At 46.7% G+C, this 20589-nt stretch overlaps 1 protein-coding gene across 1 annotated transcript in view; it reads right to left on the bottom strand.

Annotated features, from left to right (window-relative positions):
* Positions 1-16776, bottom strand: part of ctnna1 (catenin (cadherin-associated protein), alpha 1) — a 78094-nt gene extending 61318 nt beyond the window's left edge. The window contains exons 1-7 of the mRNA XM_084695377.1: positions 16462-16776; positions 14923-15040; positions 14537-14732; positions 10049-10215; positions 7777-7896; positions 6336-6605; positions 1869-2072 (exon numbers count right to left, since the gene is read on the bottom strand). Of these exons, the coding sequence (XP_084551503.1) occupies positions 1869-2072; positions 6336-6605; positions 7777-7896; positions 10049-10215; positions 14537-14732; positions 14923-15027 (1062 nt within the window). The 5' untranslated portion in view covers positions 15028-15040; positions 16462-16776. The remainder of the gene's footprint in view (positions 1-1868; positions 2073-6335; positions 6606-7776; positions 7897-10048; positions 10216-14536; positions 14733-14922; positions 15041-16461) is intronic.
* Between the last annotated feature and the right edge of the window lie 3813 nt (positions 16777-20589).

Below are 20589 nucleotides of genomic sequence, written 5' to 3'. Positions count from 1 at the left end.
GGACACAAAGGCAGACGGAACAGAGAGACAGATGGGAGGAGAGGAGAGGAGAGGAGAGGAGAGGAGAGGAGAGGAGAGGAGAGGAGAGGAGAGGAGAGGAGAGGAGAGGAGAGGAGAGGAGAGGAGAGGAGAGAGATGGAACAGTGTGAGGGCGACAGACAGGCAGAGAACGAGAGGCAGACAGAGAGACAAAAAGCGGGAGAGAGCATGTAGACAGTGCGGCACGCACAGAAAGAGAAAAGCAGGCAGAAAGAGAGCGAGCGAGCGAGAGAGCGAGAGAGAGGGAGAGAGCGAGCGAGAGAGCCTCTCCCGTATCAGGACACTGACGGTGCCAAGGTACACTGCTCGTCCATGTACACCAGCCCCTGCCTCTGACAACAGGCTGTGCTTTACTGGCAAGCCTCCCTGGGGGAGACGGTGGCAGGCAGACATTCTAACTTCTCATTATGGAAATACCCAGAGAGGTACTGGATACATTGCCTTTCACGCCCTCTGACAGCTTAAATGATTCCAACGGCTTATTTAAAAGGATTAGCTGGGATTTCTACAGTGATTACATGTGCACTTGAGCCGGTAGAAAACAAATCAATTCTGATCAGGTAAAAGAACTGAACAAGCACTTTCCCTGCAGTCAACTTTTGCTTGCAAACCTGACTCACAAAGACTTGTGAGTCATGTATACATCACTGTCACATATGACCACTCTCGTAATTAAATACACTGACAATTCTTTGTGACCCAATAAAGCATATAAACCTGAACTTCATTAGAAACACACTTGGGACCAGCAGCAAACTGTGGAGCTTGTGGATGTTCCAATTTTACACAGAATCAAATTCTCACCCGTACTTCAACGCCCAATCCTTAAGCCCTGGGGATTTTGCCTCGTCCTCCTTCCTTAACTGAGAGCTATTATTCCCAGCTCCACAAGGGCTTGGGTCTTAGCCAGTTCAAAATATCTCCACAAAGCACATTTACAGGAAACAATGTGCTTCTTTTCCTTGCTACAACCATGGTAACATAATGGAGATTGATTGTACAGAACACTCTACACTTGTATATATTTTTTTAGAATAATGGTGCCCGTTTAGTGATTAATAGATTTTTCTGCGGCCAATTATAGGGATGCTAACAAAGTCATGTTCTTTAATTGCTTGATAAATGCAACTACAAATCTGTGCGTGAAATAAAGGATGCCCCTGCTAACTCTGAAGCCATGGGGATCGGCTTGAGAAAAGGTGTGTGTGTGTGTGTGTGTGTTTGTGCGCGCACATGTACGCATGTCAGAAGGGACAGTGGTGTGTGATGTGTATACAATTGGGGAAATAAAGCTTCACCCTCGCCACAGGACAGTCTCACCACAGGCAGCAGGTGGCTACTCTGTTGACATCACAAGCTGTGGCAGAAGAGTGGGCATGGTGAGTGTGTGTGTGCGCGTGTGTGTGTTTGGTGGGGGGGGGGGGGGGAGGACACAAGGGATGGGATGGCACTGAGGTATAACACTGCATAAAGGGGAGAGGGGGGGGAAAGGATAGGGAGACACAGGGAGAGACGTGAAGGCAGGGTGAGGCGCGCAAGCCTCCTAACCCCCTGCGGAGCATAAAGAACGGGGAGGAGAGAGGAAAGGCTGTGAGAGATGAGGCACCCCCATTACCCCATATGGAGAGGGGGAGCTGAGTGTGTGTGTGTGTGTGTGTGTGTGTGTGTGTGTGTGTGTGTGTGTGGGTGGAGGAGAAAAGGGGGAAGTTAGGGGGGAAAAAAATGGAATAGTGTGGGTAATGAGGCACTCGCAAGAGAGGTTTAAAAAAAGCAAAGAAAAAAAGAAGAGAGGTGGAGGGGAGAGAAAGGGAGTGATGAAAGAGTCTTACATTGCCCATGTACTCTGACAGCAGGTCCTGCAGTGCCTGGCGGACAGAGTTGCACTCGGCTACGATGCGCTCGCGGCGGTCGTCGCGCGTGCAGGACGAGTCGGCCATGAGGGCGGCGCCGCTGATGATGCTCTCCAGGCGCTCCTCCAGAGACGGGCGGAACCGCTCCTCGCTGAACGCCAGGGGGTCCACGATGATTTGTTTCTGAAAGGGGAGGAGGCGGGGGAGAGAAGATGAGGGGAGGGTTAGACAGCAGATTGAGACACAGGCCAAATCCTAGCACACCCCCCTTCTCTCGCTTTCTCTCTCTCTCATCTCCCACTCCTTCTACAGGTCTCTTTCCCTCTCCCTCTCTATTTGCTTCTCCCGCTCCTCCTTTCTTTCAGCCGAGACGTCTGGCAGGAGAGGAGGAGGTGATTTGACAAGACTATGACAGGCCGCCTGTTAAACCCATGGGGAGTAGGCTTGACGGCTAAACTGTCTTTATTTTCCAAGCCGGCGAGGCCGTGCACACGATAGAAAAAGGTTGTAGTTTCAGGCTCAGGAACATGTTGTGGTGGAAAGCCAGACTGGTAACAAGCTGAAATGGATTTGACAAAACAACAAAGCTGTGGATCCAACCTTCATCTCCCGGGCACAATCAATGATGGAGAAGCCTGGAAATGAGATGGATTTTTACATCCCTGAAGGGAGAAATGGCTTGTGTCTATCCGGGCCTGCCATTAGTTAGCCTGTGATGTTGTTCTGAAAGGGACGTTTAAAACATGGAGGGGCAGAAAAAGGAAACTGAAAGGAAACTCTTAGGCCTACAATTTGCGTACGTGTAACACAGGGTTACGGAAGGAGGCATTTATCCGTATTGTGGACGCGTGTCCATTTTCATTCTCTGGGTAAGATGAACTCACAGCAAATGAATGAAAGATGAAAGCAGTGGTCTGTGGGTACTGCACGCACGGACGAGACTCATTTCAGGCCGCAGATGAGTCTATGAATAGATAATGCAGCGTTGTGGAGGCATTAGTTTCTACTCGGCAGCCAATCACCTGTCATGAGAGCTCCTGAGAGCTCCTAAACCACGGGCCACAGAAGCATACTCTCCTTCTCTCATCCGGCAGATATGATAGAAAACGTGTTTGTGTCAGACTTCAAGGGGGCAGAGCAGCTTCAAGGTATATGTGTGTGTGTGGGGACAGGGGGCTTGTTGACATGCGGGTGCAGTGTTGTAGGCAGGTACAGCATCGTGATAATGCTCAGAGCGGAAAGAGAAATACTCGAGCAATCTTCACCTTCAAAAAGAATCATTCTGAGATGCTATATCTGCTCTAAGATATTCAAAAATGTTGTCCCTAGCATTCTGAGTTGATTAAGACCATAGCACAACCACAGCCATCATCCACCTACACCCCCCCCCCTCCCCACACACACACACACACACCTCCCACCACCTACAGTTCTGTCTCGTCTGACCTCCTCCGCTTGCGTGTCATAGTGCCATGGCAACAGGCCTCTCTGTGTGTGTGTGTGGGTGACTCACTCCTTAGAGTTGCCTCGCGCTTTTAATCAAGCAGCGGGAAGGAACTGGTCTAGAAGAAATGTGAAAACATTTGAAAGGAACGCGTGGTTCAGCCCCCCCAAAAAAGAAAACTTGTCTTTGTGGTCACCTGGAAACGATTGCAACGTCAGATTGAAGGCGCTGTGTGATGATCCTGATCAATCTCTCATACGTCCTTCCTGTTCCCTCATCCAATGCCTGCCTGCCTCCCTCCGACTCCCTCTCTCTCTCCCTCCACGTGCCATCTGGCTGGCTGGAGAGACACGCCTCTGCGTTTCGATGAATCCTCGCTCTCTCCAAAGCCGGCAGAGGCTGACTAAAGCTCCGCGGTGTCTCGGCACTCAGACGGAGCGAGCGGCGATCAATCAGAGGACGGGTTCAGGACCCTGTGTGCCGTAACGTCCTACAGTCTGAGGAGCACGCCCGTCTTTACTGCCAAGATTAACTTCCACTGCTCTGACAAACACAGAAACGGCTCCGAATGCAGTGGCTACAAATAGACGTCCAATGTGACATCGTAGCATGGCCTTTCAATTTTCTTTAGATGCAATGCAGCACGACAGGAAAAAAAAAAAAAAAAAAAGACATGAAAACATGAGCAGAGAGATGGAAGGAGAGGAGACGGACATAAAGGCCGACCCTGAAACGGTGAACCATTCATGACTGTTCCTGAATATGCAGGACAGCTGTCATACTGACAGCAAAGTGTGGGGCCATGCTGCATCCCTCTGGCACCCAAAAGGGAAAAAGCTTCCTCTTTGCGACGAAACAACATGCATACGCGTGCAGAGGCAGGTGGACGAGCAACCGGATGAGCAAGCCAAACGGCTTATTCAAATGAAGAGATTGTTCCCAAACACCGAGCTCCAGAGCTCCCCCAGCCCACTAAACAAGTGCTAATATGACGACATTGCTTTCCACCAGCCTCGCCACTTGAGCTAAGAGACCCAGCGTGCTCTGTTCCTGTGTAAGTGGTCTTCCAGCGGGGGCCCAGGGGGCTGCTGGGGCTTGAGTGATGGCCCGAAGGTGTACAGTTTGAAACGCAGGGAAAAAGAGACGCTGATTACTTCATCGATGGAGCGAACACGGCCGGCATCGAAGGACAGTGATAAACGGCTAAAAGAGAAGTTCTTTGTCCCCGATTCATCAGGATAATTGTGTGGGGAACGACCGATGGGAGTGATGGTTGATGACGTGGGGACTCCGAACCAGCCGCACCTACAGCGGCCGTGACTAACTCGTTTATTCAGCGTTCCCTCATCCTAAAAAACCTGTAATGGATTCCCGGGCGGCGATGAGAACGCCATTGACGAACCTCTCTGACACGACAGATGTGTGTTCTCACTATCTGACTGAACTTTCCCTCAGTCCCTCTGGGCTGTTCCTCCTCTGGCTCCAATCCGGAGAGCACAGAGAGACAGGAGGAGGAACATGAGTGGGACACTAAACTAAAAACGGAATTAGCACAATAATATGAAGCATGCTAAATGAATTGGGCCTGCACTTAAGTTCAAGTAGGCTTTTGAGCGAGGGAGGCAGTGCTGCCAACACTGGAGAGCCAGATCCTTCATTAGAGACACAGATAGAAGCAATTACACTGTGTAGCTAGAAAGAAAAAAATATGACTTCTCGCCTTACTCAAACAACACCGCAACAGCTTTCTACAGTAGAAGAGAGCTCTTAACATGATCTAGCTCTGTCTGGAAGGTGCACGTGCAGCTGCAAACCCAAGTCATTACCCCAGCGTGCTTCTACACATCACCCATGTACTTTATTTTGTTCCCAATTAAAAAGACCATTAGCTGGAATGTAAAGGTCCCATACGTCGTGTCCATGCACACGGATCTTACAAAGACCACCAAGGACTAATTGGAGAGTGCTAATTAGGGTTGTTAAAGATTAAGTGGAATCTGGTTAATCTCTCCAGGTCTTCTCTCATAATTAAGTAATGATTGTGAAGATCAATGATGTAAAAAAACTAAACAACAACAAAAAGATCTATGTCTTGATCCATGTTTTCCAGACTGCAAGACGGGAACCTGTAAATCGGGTCCATGTTCTTCACTGGCTGGACCTCCTCAGTTCCAAACGCTCGGTTTTCTAAAAGACCATGCCAGGTCATCTATGGGTTTACAATGAGGGCAAGCCTTCTCTGGGTCACAGCAGTAAAAAGAACAATCTGGGATTTGCAATCCAAACCTGAGATCCTATCTATCGGACTATGTGCACAGCATCTGCTTCTTGTGCCCAAAGGAATTAATCTGATTCAATCCTGGATTACAGGGCATCTTGGATCGTGTTCAATCAAACGGCAGATAACATGTCAACGGCTTTTCAGATTTAGAAACATATTTTCAAAAGTAATAGTGCCTGGTGGGTTGGAAGGGGATGGAGAGGGAGGGAGAGACACAGAGGCTAAAAACTGACACCATATTTTCTTTTGGGGCTAGAGTACTCCTAGTCTCACACGTCAATCTTGAACAAACATTGGTTCACAGCAATGCCCCCGAGACAGGATATCATGCGTATGCTCACATCTTGCCTCTAGGGGCACCATGGCAACAACACCTCGGTAATCACTCCCTCTCACCATGATAGAACTGTAGGAAACAGTCGCAGGTCTTTAAATGGAGCAGTAGTGATGATAAAGGCAGCATTGAAGCCCTGATTCAATCAGACAGATGGATCAAGGCACTGGGCTTCATGACAAGGTCTGTATGTCAATATTTGAACAAGACGGAACTTGGGAGTGGAATTATTCTAGTGTTGGGTTTTAAAGTCTTATGAAATCATAACTAATGTGTCAGGCCTGAGTGTGGAACAAATGTATAAAACACGCTGCAGTCAGATCGAGCAGATATGGACAAACGAGAGCCGCTACGCTCACAAAACAACCCCACGCCCTCCACACTCACGTCAAAGTTGTTGAGGGCATAGGCCAGCTCCCCTCCCCCCGCGGGGTGGTTGAGGGCAGCGTCGTCGCTGGCCGTGGCCTGGGCGGCGTTGGAGATGCCCGACACGGCATGCTGCAGCTGCTTGTAGATGAGGTCCCGGTTGGCCTTGTAGGCCGCCACGTCGGGGTGCTGCAGGCAGGCGCGGGAGGCCGTGTACAGCATGGGGACGTTCCTCTGCAGCACGCCGCGGGCCGCAGCCATCTGGTCCTTGTGGTGGACGTCCTTCAGCTCCTGACATGGGGGCGAGGGAGGGGAGAGTGAGAGGACGGACGGACAGGGGGGGGGGGGAATAGGGGTTACCAAGAGGGTTAAATGAACAAAGGGAATAAGGCAGAATGACAAAAAGGGGGGACACCACAAAAGGGGGTGTAGAAATGAGAGAATGAGATGGAGTTGTAGGGAGGGGGAGGCAGACGGAACCCAGGGAGGATGAATAGGAGGTGCATGACACTTCCTGGTCAGGGCTGTCATGTTATGGCCTCGTGAAAACACTTTAGTGTGACAGAGCTTGCTCGGAATGACCCAGATTTCTGTCCCCTGCAGTAATACAGCACACAATCATAATCAGGCCAGTAGAATAGAGCCTGTGCAGTTTAATGCATAGCCCTTCAGGTCCCTGCCTTGCATTCTTATTGCCTTTTCATAGGAAGGCTTGGAGCCAGGAGTCATCTGTGAGAGCAGACAAATGGCTTGAAAAGTCTGTCTGCATAAATGGGCAACACGAGGCTGATGATGCAGATATACTGGAGAGAGGGCTCCAGTTTATTCTTATTGCTACTCAAGACTTAACAGGGGGATTGTGATGTCCAAAACCAACATTAGACTAAAATGTAAAGGGTAGAACTCACCCTGCTTTACATCCCTTATAATTAGCATTGGTCCCTTTTATTTTATGTCATTAATCTGGGCAGAGAAGAGGGCCTTATCCTATTACTCAGTTATGTCACCTGGAAAATTCATCATGAAATGCACTCCACTGTTGACTACAGCTAACATGATACAGAAAAACCAGACGCCCAGTTTTCATCTCAAGGTAATGGGTTTTGTCACCCATGCTGCATCCAGCCTGTGCACGCCCTCCCCGCCCCCCTGCTGGTAATAAGGAGATTGTTCATGCTCATATGCATCTAATCTTCTCCCAGGAGCACGAGGCACTCTCTCACCCGCTCGCTCTCGCTCCTCCGGTAGGTGTAAAGTGCAATTCTCTCTGATGCACGGCAAGTAAGCCCCATGATAACATCTATCCGAATGGAGGCTTGCTTACAATTCTCTCACATTTTCCAACTCCTCCAAAATGACTGCCCCCGCCCTCCCTGCTCCTCCTCGTCGTCCTCCTCCTCCTCCTCCTCCTCTCTCTCTCCTCCTCCACCCGTCCCCTCGCTCCAGGCAGACTGCACTGTACCTGCTGTCTCTTGGCAGCCATGATGTTGAGTTTGTCCACCTCTGGTTTCAGGGCCTTGTACTGGATCCCCAGGTCCTGCTCGGTTCCCGCATTGCGGACCTTGACGAGGTTCTCCTCCACCTGGACAAGGGGAGGAACGGAATAGATTGTGTTCGGCGGAAGGTTGGCAGGGATCAAGCTATTCTTCACAGCCAGAGAAAATTGCCTGTGTAAGGCAAAGAAAATGTCACACAGCCCCCCCCCCCCCCCCCACCCCACCCCACATCAACATTCAGAAGCACTGGCAGCTGAAACATGCCACAGTGAGCGACGGAGGACTGAGGAGATCATATCTCCATCTGATCATGCTAGCGGTGGCTCGGGAACAGGCAAACAGGATGAGGATCTGGATTCAAATGTTGAAATATTACATTGATATTTAGTCATTTAGCAGACACTCCATCCAGACACTTATCCAGAGCAACTTACAAAAAGTACAGAAGTCTCCCCGAGGCAAGTAGGGTGAAGTGCCTTTCCCAAGGACACAACGTAATTTGCCTGGTGGGGGATCGAACCGGCAACTTTCTGATTAATAGCCTGATTCCATAACCGCTCAGCCATCTTACCCATAAGTCAGTAAGAACATACCTAGACAATAGAATAGCCTCATTCTTTACAACGAAACACTTTCTTCCGTCTGACCGCTTGGTGAAAACTCTACTCCCGTGGTGCGTTTACAATAAATGGCTTGTTCTTTCATTGAGCTCCCAACAACTGTAGATTTATTCACAAGTACCACATATGGTTTCCTGCTTAACAATGCATCAAACGGGGTAGGCCCACACAGTAAATAATTCAATAGCCTTAAAAGTTTCTAGCCAAGGGATGGATTGCCTATACTTGAACCGAAGACTAGAACGCCAGTACAGGAAGCAGTATTCAAAAACACTTTGTTACATTTTATTTGTTTTAAGTGGATTCTTAGAATATGCAGGGATAGTTAACTTCCCACACGTTTGTTAAGTTGCACCCAAGATTTGGTTCTCTTTCCCTAGATGGTGAAGCTGATGATGTGCCTCACCTCCATATTAACTGGCTAAGCTAGCTAACACTCAGACGATACTTTTCCCTTTCCTGCTAAGTAGGAGAGGGAGGGGTCTCCTCAGCTAAACAAGGACAAGGAAGAAATAACACTTATGTAGGTTCATAACCCATTCACAAAACACCTCTGAGAGTTGATATGAAAGATTCAACAAGATTAGCAATGCAAGGTCCACAGTCTACAGCTACTCAACTGAGGCCGAGCTAGCCGCGAGCTTCTCTCAAGCAACTGGACGTCAGCCAGCGACTGTAGGTACCCTGTGGCATCCGTGTTCCTGTCAGAGGGCCAGGGAACGGCAGGCGGCTGAGATAATGAAGTGGACAACTATAAACGGCACTGTGATAAGATGCGATGGTGGCAAAAGTGAAATGGCTCCCTGTTAAGAGCTGGACTGAAACCACTTGAAAATATGTGGATAGCAGGGCGGGGACTATACCACACATATTTGTGGATGTTTTCAAACCGCAAACACTGACTTGCTGGGAGTAGTTCTGGTTATTTTAAATTCAAAGTCTGTCCTGTTGCTTGTTGCAGATGGTTTCTAACAGTTTAAGGAAATGACTCATTCTGTGTCAGCTTTGTTGGGCTGATGACCTCATCCGTCTCTCAATGTGTGATTGCATCACAACATCCTCACAAAGATAAGGATAAGAACTACCCTGAACAGGACATGACAAGGTGATCTTGGTTTAGGTTGCATTTTCACAATGACTGAAACAAAAACTGTAATATCCTAGGTACAGCTACAGGGGAAAAAAAAGTAACAACAGCATGAACTAGTACTTACATTCAATCTTTCTAGCTAAACAACATTCTTGTTTCCCATCAGTAAATTCTGCAACAACACTGAATGGCAGGCCAAGAAATATTCTATAATCTTTAGAATGCTGAAGGTCAGAAGATTATAGAATGATCTTCTGACCTTCGGCATTTTAACACAAAATGTGTTCCAAGTTTACAAATTCTGAGGCTGAAAACAGTACCATATGTTTACATCAATACAGCGAGGAGCAAGTGATTTTGAATTTTGACCCCAGAACCATCCAGAGGGCCCCAAGGCCCGTGACAACCCCTCCCTTAATCCCACAACCTGCCTCGTCAAAACCCGTGCCTTCCATTTCTAAGGAGATTGAGAATTCAAACCGGCCTCTAAGACATTCATGAAAGAATTGAGCTAGATGTCCGGCTCACCAGTTTGAGCTGCAGGAGCAGCTTGTAGACATCCGACATGTCGGCCAGGACCAGCAGGTGAGTGACAGCGGAGAGCAGGGCTCGGGCCGCACGCACCATGTTGCCCCTCTTCACCGAGGAGCACGGATCCTCTGCAAACTCCCCAGACGCCTGCTTCATGGACTCACCTGGCAGGGGAGGGAGAGGGGGGGGGGGAAGAGAGAGACGAGACACGTCAGCTTGAATTGGCGCCGTTCTTCCAAGACAAAACAATCACCTGCTAAAAGGCCAGAGTTATGATAATCATCATTGTGGAGGATGCTGAGACTCGGGTAGTTAGCAATGAGCTGGGTCATCATAACATCAGGGTTATGCGTTTCAAGCTGTGCCTTGATATGCACTGAACCACATTATTTGTAATTGATTCCCTTTGGACTCAAATGCAGACTTAACGACCCCCAGTATTCAAACTGAGAACTCGACATGGAGAATTTCCCATGTTCAAGAATTAGCCTGGATGATCCCTGCTTGGGAAAAATGAGTCAAATGGCACGGAAAAAAGCCAGCCAGCGGAGCAGAGACGTGGCAGCAGGTGTTGTACTCAGCAGTTACAGCCGGACCTGATGAGGGGAAACTGGAGTGGAATCAGGGCCTCTCTGAGTGCAGCAGTGCGTACCATTTCAATCAGACTATAGGGTATGGCATGTGTAGACCAGGTTGCAAGACGATCCTGGTGTAGGAGGCAGCAGCAAACCTGCCATTACCCACTCCTCCTTCCTCCTTCCCTGCTGATTCTCCAGTTTGGGTGTACCCTGGTTCTCCACTGAATGTAAAGGGGGGGGGGGCTTTAGGCCTAAATAGACAGTGTCCTTCCACCCTCCCATCTAAAAACACCATGAATAATTCCCAATGACATCCCTGCTCTCGTGGGAAGTGTCAGCACGCAAGCACAGGCTAGCCAGGCTGCAGTTGATTTGTCTGACTCTGAACTCAGAACTGCATTGAGAGAGAAAATTGTGTCTTTTTCTTTATCTCCATATTCCTGCTCTTCTGGCCGGGGCTACTTTGAGCTCACTGCTACAACTGATAGCAAATGCCTGAGAGCTCCCAGGGCTGGATGCAAGCTACAAGTTAATTGCATTAGAAAGGCTTCATTTGAAAGGAGTAAGGAAAGAGGGCCGGTCTGACGCATTTACCTCGCCTGGGCAGGGTTGGTCAGTGTGTGCGACACATTCATTTCTCTTCGCACTTCATCCGCACACAAAACGGCAGACGCGCACACACCCACATCCTTAAAAGGAGGTCAAATCCATGACAAAGGCTCTCTGTATGATTGTCCAGCACCACACTGTGTCCCACATAGGCCTTCACAGATGACTGAGCACACAAATGAGGTTTCCAGACCTAACACTACGGCGTAGACGCCAGACATCCACACTGTTTTTGTTAACAATCAACCCAACTTATCTAGGCTATTTGTGTAACATGTGAATTAGCCTTTCTGCCAACAAGCTACACTTAACAAGCCATCAGCCTACAGCCATCACCCACACTTCAACTCCAAACAGGAAACAAGGCCAGTAAGTAATCTTCACACTGGACAGTTGAGTTGAGTTTAAGAGCTGGGTCGAGACCTCCACGCCCTGGCTCCTCCTATAAACAAGGCTTCAGATTCCCTGCAGGCCTGTGAAGTCAGTAATGCCCTCCCGTAACCGACACTTGATGTTGGTCTAATGTCTTGGAGAGATTGAAAATGTCAGATGTCGGATGTGTGAAACATTTCATCCCTAGCATCAACTTAGAAATGAGCAGGGGGGGTGGGGGGGGTCAAGGGCCAAGGTTTATTCTTTTACACATTTGTTTAGAAAAATTTTGAGAAGCGGTTTACCCCCCAACCATTCAGCCTTTTTTGCCATCCAACATCTCTGCAGGAGCAAAGCCAGCCTGAGTTGCAACTCAGAATCACGTCTGCAGCCGTGGACGCTGTTCCGGGAGCAAATTCAGACGATGGCGAACGTTCAATAGGTGGGTGTTGATCAAACGCAGCACGCTCACCATTTCAATCCATACATACAACATGAGGCATTCTGACTATCTTTACCTCCCACATCGGGGGGAGAAAAGTAGTTACTGGGAATAAGACCTCTTGCAGATCTACCATGTCGTCTTCCCCCTGGTGGGCCAGATCAATAAGGCCCTTCTTGGGGGGGGGGGGGGGGGCAGATACAGATCACAGCTCCTTTAATAAAGTCTCATCCATCTCTGCTGGACTCACGCTCACCTGCAGCTCGGCAAGCGCATGATGAAATGATTCAAATGTAAAACGCACAATGAGCCACAAGAAGCCGGATGATGGAGGGAGCAAGGACGAGGGGCCAGGGGGTTGGTGCTGGGGGTGGGAGGGGGGAAGGAGAGAGAGAGAGCCAGAGAGAGAAATCTTTAGAGAAAACCTGGCCAACAATACAGAAATAGTCTAGTGCGTGATGCTTCAATCAGAGGCATGACTGCAGAATAAATGTAATGTTCTGACAGCTACCATGGCTGAGATGTTGACTTGAGGAAGAAGACGAATCCTTTCAAGAGAGAAAACAGAACTGGGAGAGAGAATTCTCAGTTTTTGGTTGTTTTTTTGTTGTTTTTTTACACTCTTTAACATGCAGCCTGTTGTATGCAGCCATGGCCCTCCCAAAACGATTATATCTGCCTTTCTTCCTTGCCCATTTAAACAGCTGGTAAGCCACAGCTGGCTGGAAAATGCCTTTTGAATCCGAGGGAGGGTTTAGCCCCACTCAATGGCAGCATTATCAGTCTGGGCACGCTCGGCCGAGCAGCGTGGCATAACTGACAGCCCGGCCGAGGCACCAGCTAACAACAGTCTCTGAATTCCTGCCCAATGACAGCATACCACAGCTTCTGACATTCCCGGGCACTGAGAACACTGCTGGCCCTCTCCCGACACACCCGTCCTACAACACCCCCCCCCCTCCCCCCCCCCCCCCTCCCCCTAAACTGAACCCCCAACACATGCGGGGGATGACAGCGAGGCTGGGAGTCAGGGTAAGAACTGAAGACACAAGACAGTGACAGAGATATCACTTCAGCAAGTGATAACAACCAGTCTCCAGTCAAGGCTCCTCAAGCTTGCAGGTCGATCTGTGTGGCAAATGTCACCCTGATATCAGGAGCGCAGAGGAGGTGAAGGACTCATGGTGAGGGGGCGGGACGGGGGACGGGAGGGGTGGGGGAGCGTAGAGCAGAAGAGCTACTGTCAAAAGACAAATGGAGATTTCATTTGATGGTGATTTGATGGCAGATTCCAGGCTAAGAGGTGTGGACAAATGTAGATTTCATTTGATGGTGATTTGATGGCAGATTCCAGGCTAAGAGCTGTGGGAGGCATGAAATTCAATTTGACATGGAGTACGTGTCATGTGAATCTCACCAGGCAGGTGGATATCGCCATTTAAATACGTCAGAGATCTTTAATGACATCTGCACAGTGTGTACTCCTCCCACTACCACGCTTCATACAGGAGTCATGGTCTCCATTGTAATTTCCTTGGCAACAGCAGGAAATAGAAACATATTGATGGCGAAGCAGAAGGGCAAAGAATAGCGACAAGCTGTTTGCAAACAGGTGTGAAATTCTCACTTTAGCCAAAGAAGAAGCAAGCAATATACCTAAGATTAGCAACCCGACAGACAGAACTCCATGCAAATCCACTTCACCACCCCCCCCCCCCCCCAAAAAAAAAAAAAAAAGATCAGCTAATCTGTGGAACTGCTATCCCTGCATGTTTACCTACGGGGCAACAAACTCAGGAATAATGGAGGTAGACGCATGCACGCTATTTGAATAAAATGGGTAAAGAAGACATTCCCAAGCAGAGAGTCTCATTCGGCATGCATCAAGATCAACAGGCTTTTAAAAAATTCATAGCAAAACAAGTCATTGAGAAATGAGGAGCAGAACAACTTGACAGGGTTAAACCTCTCTATTAACCTGTCTTCTCTCACTTTCCTCCCAGGGGAAAACGCTGAGAAAAGGACTCAGTGAGGAGTAATGAGATTTAACAACTCAACTAAAAAGATTGTGGTTGGTAAGGCACAGCACCAGATGCCTTTGGGCGGCCCTATACCGACTATAGCACCACGTGTTCCATCATGGAAGCACGATGCAGTTGCTGGCTCTTGGGAAGCATGCAAGACACAAATAACACGAGATATCTACAAAATATAAACATCCTTGAAGTCTCGACTTGGAGAACAAACAACAAGGCCGACTTATCGAAGCCAAAAGCCATTTCCTTTAACTAGGAGAGGTCTAGACTAGCTCTGCCCCACATCATCTAATAATTTCAATTGTGAAGTTGGGGACTGCCCAGACAGCTGTGGTTGGAGTAAAGACATTGACTGGCGTCAAAAAAATCAAAATAAATGATTACCATTAACATTTTAAAAGCAACCCTCCCCCACACACACTCTCTACAAGCCTGAACGTAGCCTGACCTTGCTTACGGACATCCTCCACAGCAGCGGTCAGCTCTTCTTTCAGGAACTGGCTCTCTTTGGCAATCTTCTCTCCTTTATCCAGAAAGTTCATTGTGGCCGTCTCTACCGACGCAGCCAGGACATGGGCCTTCTTGGAGCGTCCTTTCTTCTTGTTGGATGGGCCTTTGTTGCTCGAATTCACCAAGGTTGTGACCTACAGCACAACACAGGAGTTAGCAGAGAGACGTGTTTACTGTTTTTTTTCCCAGAATAAAGCTGAACTTGGAAGCTCAGGACGCTGACACTTACAGATCACTCATCTCGTATGTTGGTGATATTCATCCACTGATGACTGTTACTAAATATATAGCGCTATACAAAATAGTCGAGGCTCTGCTTGTTACCTGGGTGACCAGGGGCTCCAGCAGCCTCTCCACTGCCAGAGTACGGATCTCCAGGCTCTTGGGGTCCCATTTAAAGTTGATGTTGGCAGTGTTAATGGTCGTCATGTTCACACAGAGTCTGGGGACAAGACAGATTTGTCCAATTAAACAAATAGATGCTTGGACCTCAGCTCATTCTTTTATTTAGCTATTGTGCATGCATTTATACACACTTATTTATGAAATGCATGATGCAAGTGAGGAATTTCAATGCAATGTGCTAACTAAAAGTTTAACTTCTGAGTATTAGTTTGGCCAAGCACCAACCCAAAGTTTTTAACCATGTTTCTCTGACCAGAATACAGATTTTTATATAAATATTCAGATCTGTATAGACAAGGTTCTCTCCATCACTATGATTGACAACCATAAGCGGAGCACAGTAACTTTGTGGCCAAATTTCGATTTTCCTTTTCAGGCAGTGACTGCAGCTTTATTGATTAGCCATCAAGCATAGAGAGGCAGGGATAATCAGCAGGCCCCGAGGCCCAAGCTAAGCGGCTAGACTGAAAAGTTGGTAATCTCAGCTGTGGAGAGGTGAGACGTTCAGTAGTTTGTTTAACAGAAACCCAAGCCAAACCCCTGAAATGCGTGAAGGCCTAATATTAGTTTAGTTTGCCTGGACCCTGCCGTATTGCCTACATCAGATTACTCGCTCGATAAAAGGCAGGTCAAATCCTTTAGAATGGAATAAATCGGATGGCACACCGGTTTAGATTTAATATATAGCTAAAGGATTGCAGCGCGCAAGAAGACGTATTTGCCCCCTCGTATGATACACAACCTACAACGAATGCTACTGTAACCTACATACTTTAAAAAAAAGTTTACAAACAAATAACAAACAACAAACTAAATAATTTTACCAACGTGCATGGGGCAGTGTGGTTAGCTGTCGGACGTTAGACTACCGTTGCCACGTTGTATTTCACAAGTGTAACGTTAAAATATGATGGCCAAAAGGCAACGTTGGCGTAATGTGTGGTTACTACGAATAAGACATTTTTCCCACTGGTTTAGCTGTTCCGCTGTTGATTTGGTCAGGCCGTGTGACGACGTGCAACCACCTGATTCAGTCAACAACAAAATTCAAAGTCAAATGTCGTCACTCATACACTTCCTTACTTCTGAAACAACTAGTGCGGCTAGCTAGCTACCTATCTTGCTGTAAATGCCTTCAGATTGTAATGAAATCATATTAACGTGGATTATAACTTAAATAAAAGATAGCTGGTCCAACATCACTAGCTAGCTATGTAGCTAGAACTAGCTATCCATCCCACAGCTAGCTAGTTAGCAGCTAAGAAGTTAGTGCTAGCTTTAGCTAGCTGCGTTGTACGGTCGTTAGCAAGACAAGTGGCCCAGTTGAGTAGTTAGCAAGATGAGAGATGTTGACAAACAAATGTGTCCGTCACATTTCTTACGGCTCCAAAGATTAAATTGTATTCATGAACATTGATAGTTATTACTAAATTAACGTAGCTAATTAAACAAACTTACCAAAAAGCAGTCCACCTGAAAACTTCCTGAAAAAACGCCTCAAAATGGTGGAATGGAATCGTGAATTCCTGCTATGGCTCCTAGTAAAGTTTTTCTTGTTCTCAACAAGGGGCACTCCTTCGGCTTCGGGAGTAGTCCAAGTTCAAATAGTTTGTAAAGTTGGTTATGAGTCAGAGTAAGAGGCCAGTGAATAAAGATAAACCTCTGCGAAAGTCTACGAAGCCTGAAAGTTTCTGTAAAGAAGGTTTCGATGTTTCCCTTTGGATTTAACAATGGAGTAGACGGAGGGGGGTCAGCTGGGTGGTTTCCTGGACTAGTAGGAGGGCAGGCTAGTACGGGCAGGGCAGTGCAACGCAATCTACAAATGATCAGGTGTGATGGGCGTGGTGCTGGGAGAACAGAAACTGTGACCTTAAATGGACTTTGTTAATAAATGCAGATTTTCACTCGTGAATCATTTCATTTATCTTCCAAAGGGGTTTATTGTATACTATAATGCTATACACAGGAAGAGAGCAAAACTTAATTGTGTTGTTGTTTCCCTAGGTTGACAAAATAAATAGCATATGATGGGAACAATGCTATAGGTACATTGTCATTTGTTGTGTTTGCTTGTCTGCTAAATAGCCAACTGCACTGTAGATTGTTCTCTGTGAAGGAAAACTATTGTGTTGGGTAGGGAACAAAAAGTTGCAGCTGCACAGCCTACCATGTCAAATAACTGAATACCGATGTGAAATTTGTTGAGGTAAGTGTTTTTGTTTGAGATTATTTAAGTAGAGAAGCCATAAAAAAATGTATTTTAGGGACCAGATGCATTAAAGATGAACACGCACACATTAAAGCTATCGCAAAAAGATGACAGCGCAGAAGAATCACAGTAAATCTGTCTTCCCCTTCAATTTTGCAACAACACTGTCTCCGTTTTACAGCATCATATGGCGTTGCCTCATTCTTTCATTTCAAACACATAAAAACCAGAAAGGTAATTGACAGTTGCAATTAAGCTCCATGTGAGTGCATCATTTTAGCTGGTTAGCATCCCTGTGTTCTGTTAAATAAACCTGTCTATTGGAAATTCCTGAGCTCATCCACTGCAGAAAAAATGCTAATAAATAATTACATTTGACAAAGCAGCGCAAGCCAAAGGGCCGTAACACCAATTACATATGGGAAGGAAATTGCTATAAGAAACCAGAGAGACAATCATCTGGACACAGGGCTGGTGGGCCAAGGAGAACATTAGCTAACAACAATGGCTTCTTGTTCTGCAGGCAAGTGAAAAAACATACAGTTCCATTAGTTGGCGAGAGTAGGTGTTAATTAAGAATCTCCAGCAGCTCATTACAAATTACAACCCCAAATAGATTGTGCTTACAAAACCATATGCAGTTTCTTCTTAATTTAGGCCGCAGAGTATGATTATGTGCTGGAAAAGGGTTCCTGAAAGAGTTGCATGTGCATGAGTAATTTGAAAAAATATTTGTTCTCCCAGAAGGGCTCTCTACTCTTACTAGACCTAGTTATAGTATATAAACCACTACACATATATGGTTGCAGAATGATAACTTTGACCTAAAAAGCTCTAATGACTCTTGATATGATGACGTTATCTCAATGGTAATATTTATTCTGAAAGCCAGAGAATTTGAGCTGTGTCACACTCAGGTTGTTTGAAGCTTACATTTAATTGTAACTGATAACAGAGTTTGGGCTCGTAAAATGTTGTTCAGCTTGGATTTGTAATTCCAAATGGGGCGATTTTGTAGAAATCGATTAGATGTTGTGGAATTGTGGCTTTGAAGGATAAATGCTCATCCAAGTAACAGCTTGTTAAGAGGATAGGTTCATGGATCCTTGAGAACACACAGATCAAAATGTATAGATTCCAATGGACAGCTTCTTCTCCCCCATTCCATGTTTTACTTCAATAATAAAAGGTAACGCTAAACTATAATAATCTGTAATTAATTAGAAGCCCCAGTATGTACACTATGGCTACTCTATGTTTTACTGTGATGTTATCATCGCTAGGCCAATCCGCAAATGGTATTAGTCCGGAACGTTCATTTTCGATATCCAAGGGGGTGCTATCAACAGGCGCAGACCAGAATACCTCCAAAAATGTGTCAATGGTGGCCCTCTGTACAGTCATCATATTAAACTCACCCCATATCAGATGAACTATTGTGATTGGCCCGCCACTTGTCATGCTGGAGGAAAATCTGAGCCTAAAATGTTTGCCAGAACAAATAAATCATGATCTTGCAGATTGGTTTGGTTACCAAGCTATATTGATTACATAAATAGAATAACAATGAACCACAAATTGTTCCTCAGTATTATAGGAAACTCACTTGTTGTCCGCCACACCCACCTGAGTCATTCCTGCAGCAGTCCAGAGTTCTGTGATGTCATCACCTGCAGGCCCCCCTCACTGTGGCAAAATCATTTGCATCACTACGGCAACACACTGGTTGCATATGCAGAGTGATTAGTTATGAACATGGTTTTATTTGTGTGTCAGTCGCCCACGGCAACACCTGAGGGTCATAACTGAATGAAACCTGTTCCAAACCTATTCACAACCCACCAGTCACCACCATCACTTTAATCAGCACATTACAGAGAATATCAAAATACATGCTATACTACTCATGCAGTTACTTAAGTTAAATCTTTCCTATATTAGTTAATATGTGAAAAAATATCTCCATGTTTGTTATACAGTGGAAGTAATGTAGTAAATCTATCCTTTGGTACGGTACGTGTCAGGAACCCGGTTGTCATGGTATCTGCTCTGTCTTCAGAGCACTGGTGATGATTTGATTGCAGAGCAGCTCACCGTTGAGTCTTTCTGGAAACCACTTGTTAGCAGTTTGCTGAGCTCCATCTGCTGGCTCAAAGCACAGTCTGCTTTCTACGCCACCGGCTCACAGTACCGACACTGTAGCAAGCACAGTATAGCTGCTAGGGGACAGACAGTAAAGGAAGGTCTAAGTTGGGCTTTTTTTTGTTGGATCTCTTCTAAAAAAAAGTCAATTCACCAATCTTCACATCGTGTTTCTTTACATCAGCAGGAGCCCCTCTTGAATGCGGAGGAGTTTGACCGTTTGACCAATCGGATTGGCTGTAAAACACTCGACAAAATAGACTTTCCGCAGCAACCACGGGCGCTGAAATGAGTGTGTTTTGCTTATCTACAGTCTTTTTTTGTGACATCACTCCTTCTTTGAGTCTTGTGTCCCTGATGGAAATGTTCCATGTGTTGAACATGTTTTTTCATGATCAATAGCTATCGACAGCAACCAGTGCAAACACCTTCCTAAGCCTGCTGTCCACCTGCAACAAACATCATTTCATACCCAGCCAATCAGAGGAAACACATATTTGTTCCCCTGTATGCACTTCACAAGGGATCTAGGTAGAGACAGGCAGGTTAAGTACACGAGGATGGCCCTGAACAAATATGAACACTAACACCTCTCCGTACTGTGACGCACCATGGGACATTTAAACACCACTGAGCACCCAGCATGCTAGTCGCTCACTTCCTCCTCTCCATTCCACTCCTCTCCCTGCCCAACCAGCCTCTTGTTGAGCTCACTAAGGGTATGTATACAGTATACAGTGCACCAGTCTTCCTCACTCAGACACCTTCTTCATTTTGTTGGCATAAGCTTCTTATAGGTAGAATGACACAGAGTAAGAAGAGAAGAGAAACATACGTGAAGGGATGAGTGGAACACACACAAACATGTTAGGGTGTCTACCAGAGAAATGTGCCTGGTTTTGTCCCATCTTCCCAGGGTAGGCAGGAGCAATGGGCAGCCATGTCAGCTGTGCCCACGGGCCAAGTCCAAGTATTCACCCATGTCCTGACCATGAGGAGGAGTGAACTGATTTATATTGGGGTTCTTTGTGGGGAAAACCCATCTGAGCATGGGGAGAGCATTCAGACTCAACACAGAAAGGCCCTGGTGATAGTTTGATGAGGGGCTTAGTAGTGCCTTGCTGTCGACTCATGTCCTTCTTTTTCCAGGGCGGAGGTCATTAATGTGTCATTGTCCTGTTCTTTCTCAGTGTCAGGTGTTTTATTTTCATCAGTCCGCTCAGCTGTCGGTCAGC

Source organism: Hypomesus nipponensis, chromosome 1 (assembly GCF_054491055.1).
Source record: "Hypomesus nipponensis isolate SF chromosome 1, ASM5449105v1, whole genome shotgun sequence".
NCBI lineage: Eukaryota > Metazoa > Chordata > Actinopteri > Osmeriformes > Osmeridae > Hypomesus > Hypomesus nipponensis.
This window is presented reverse-complemented; position numbering and strand designations above follow the sequence as displayed.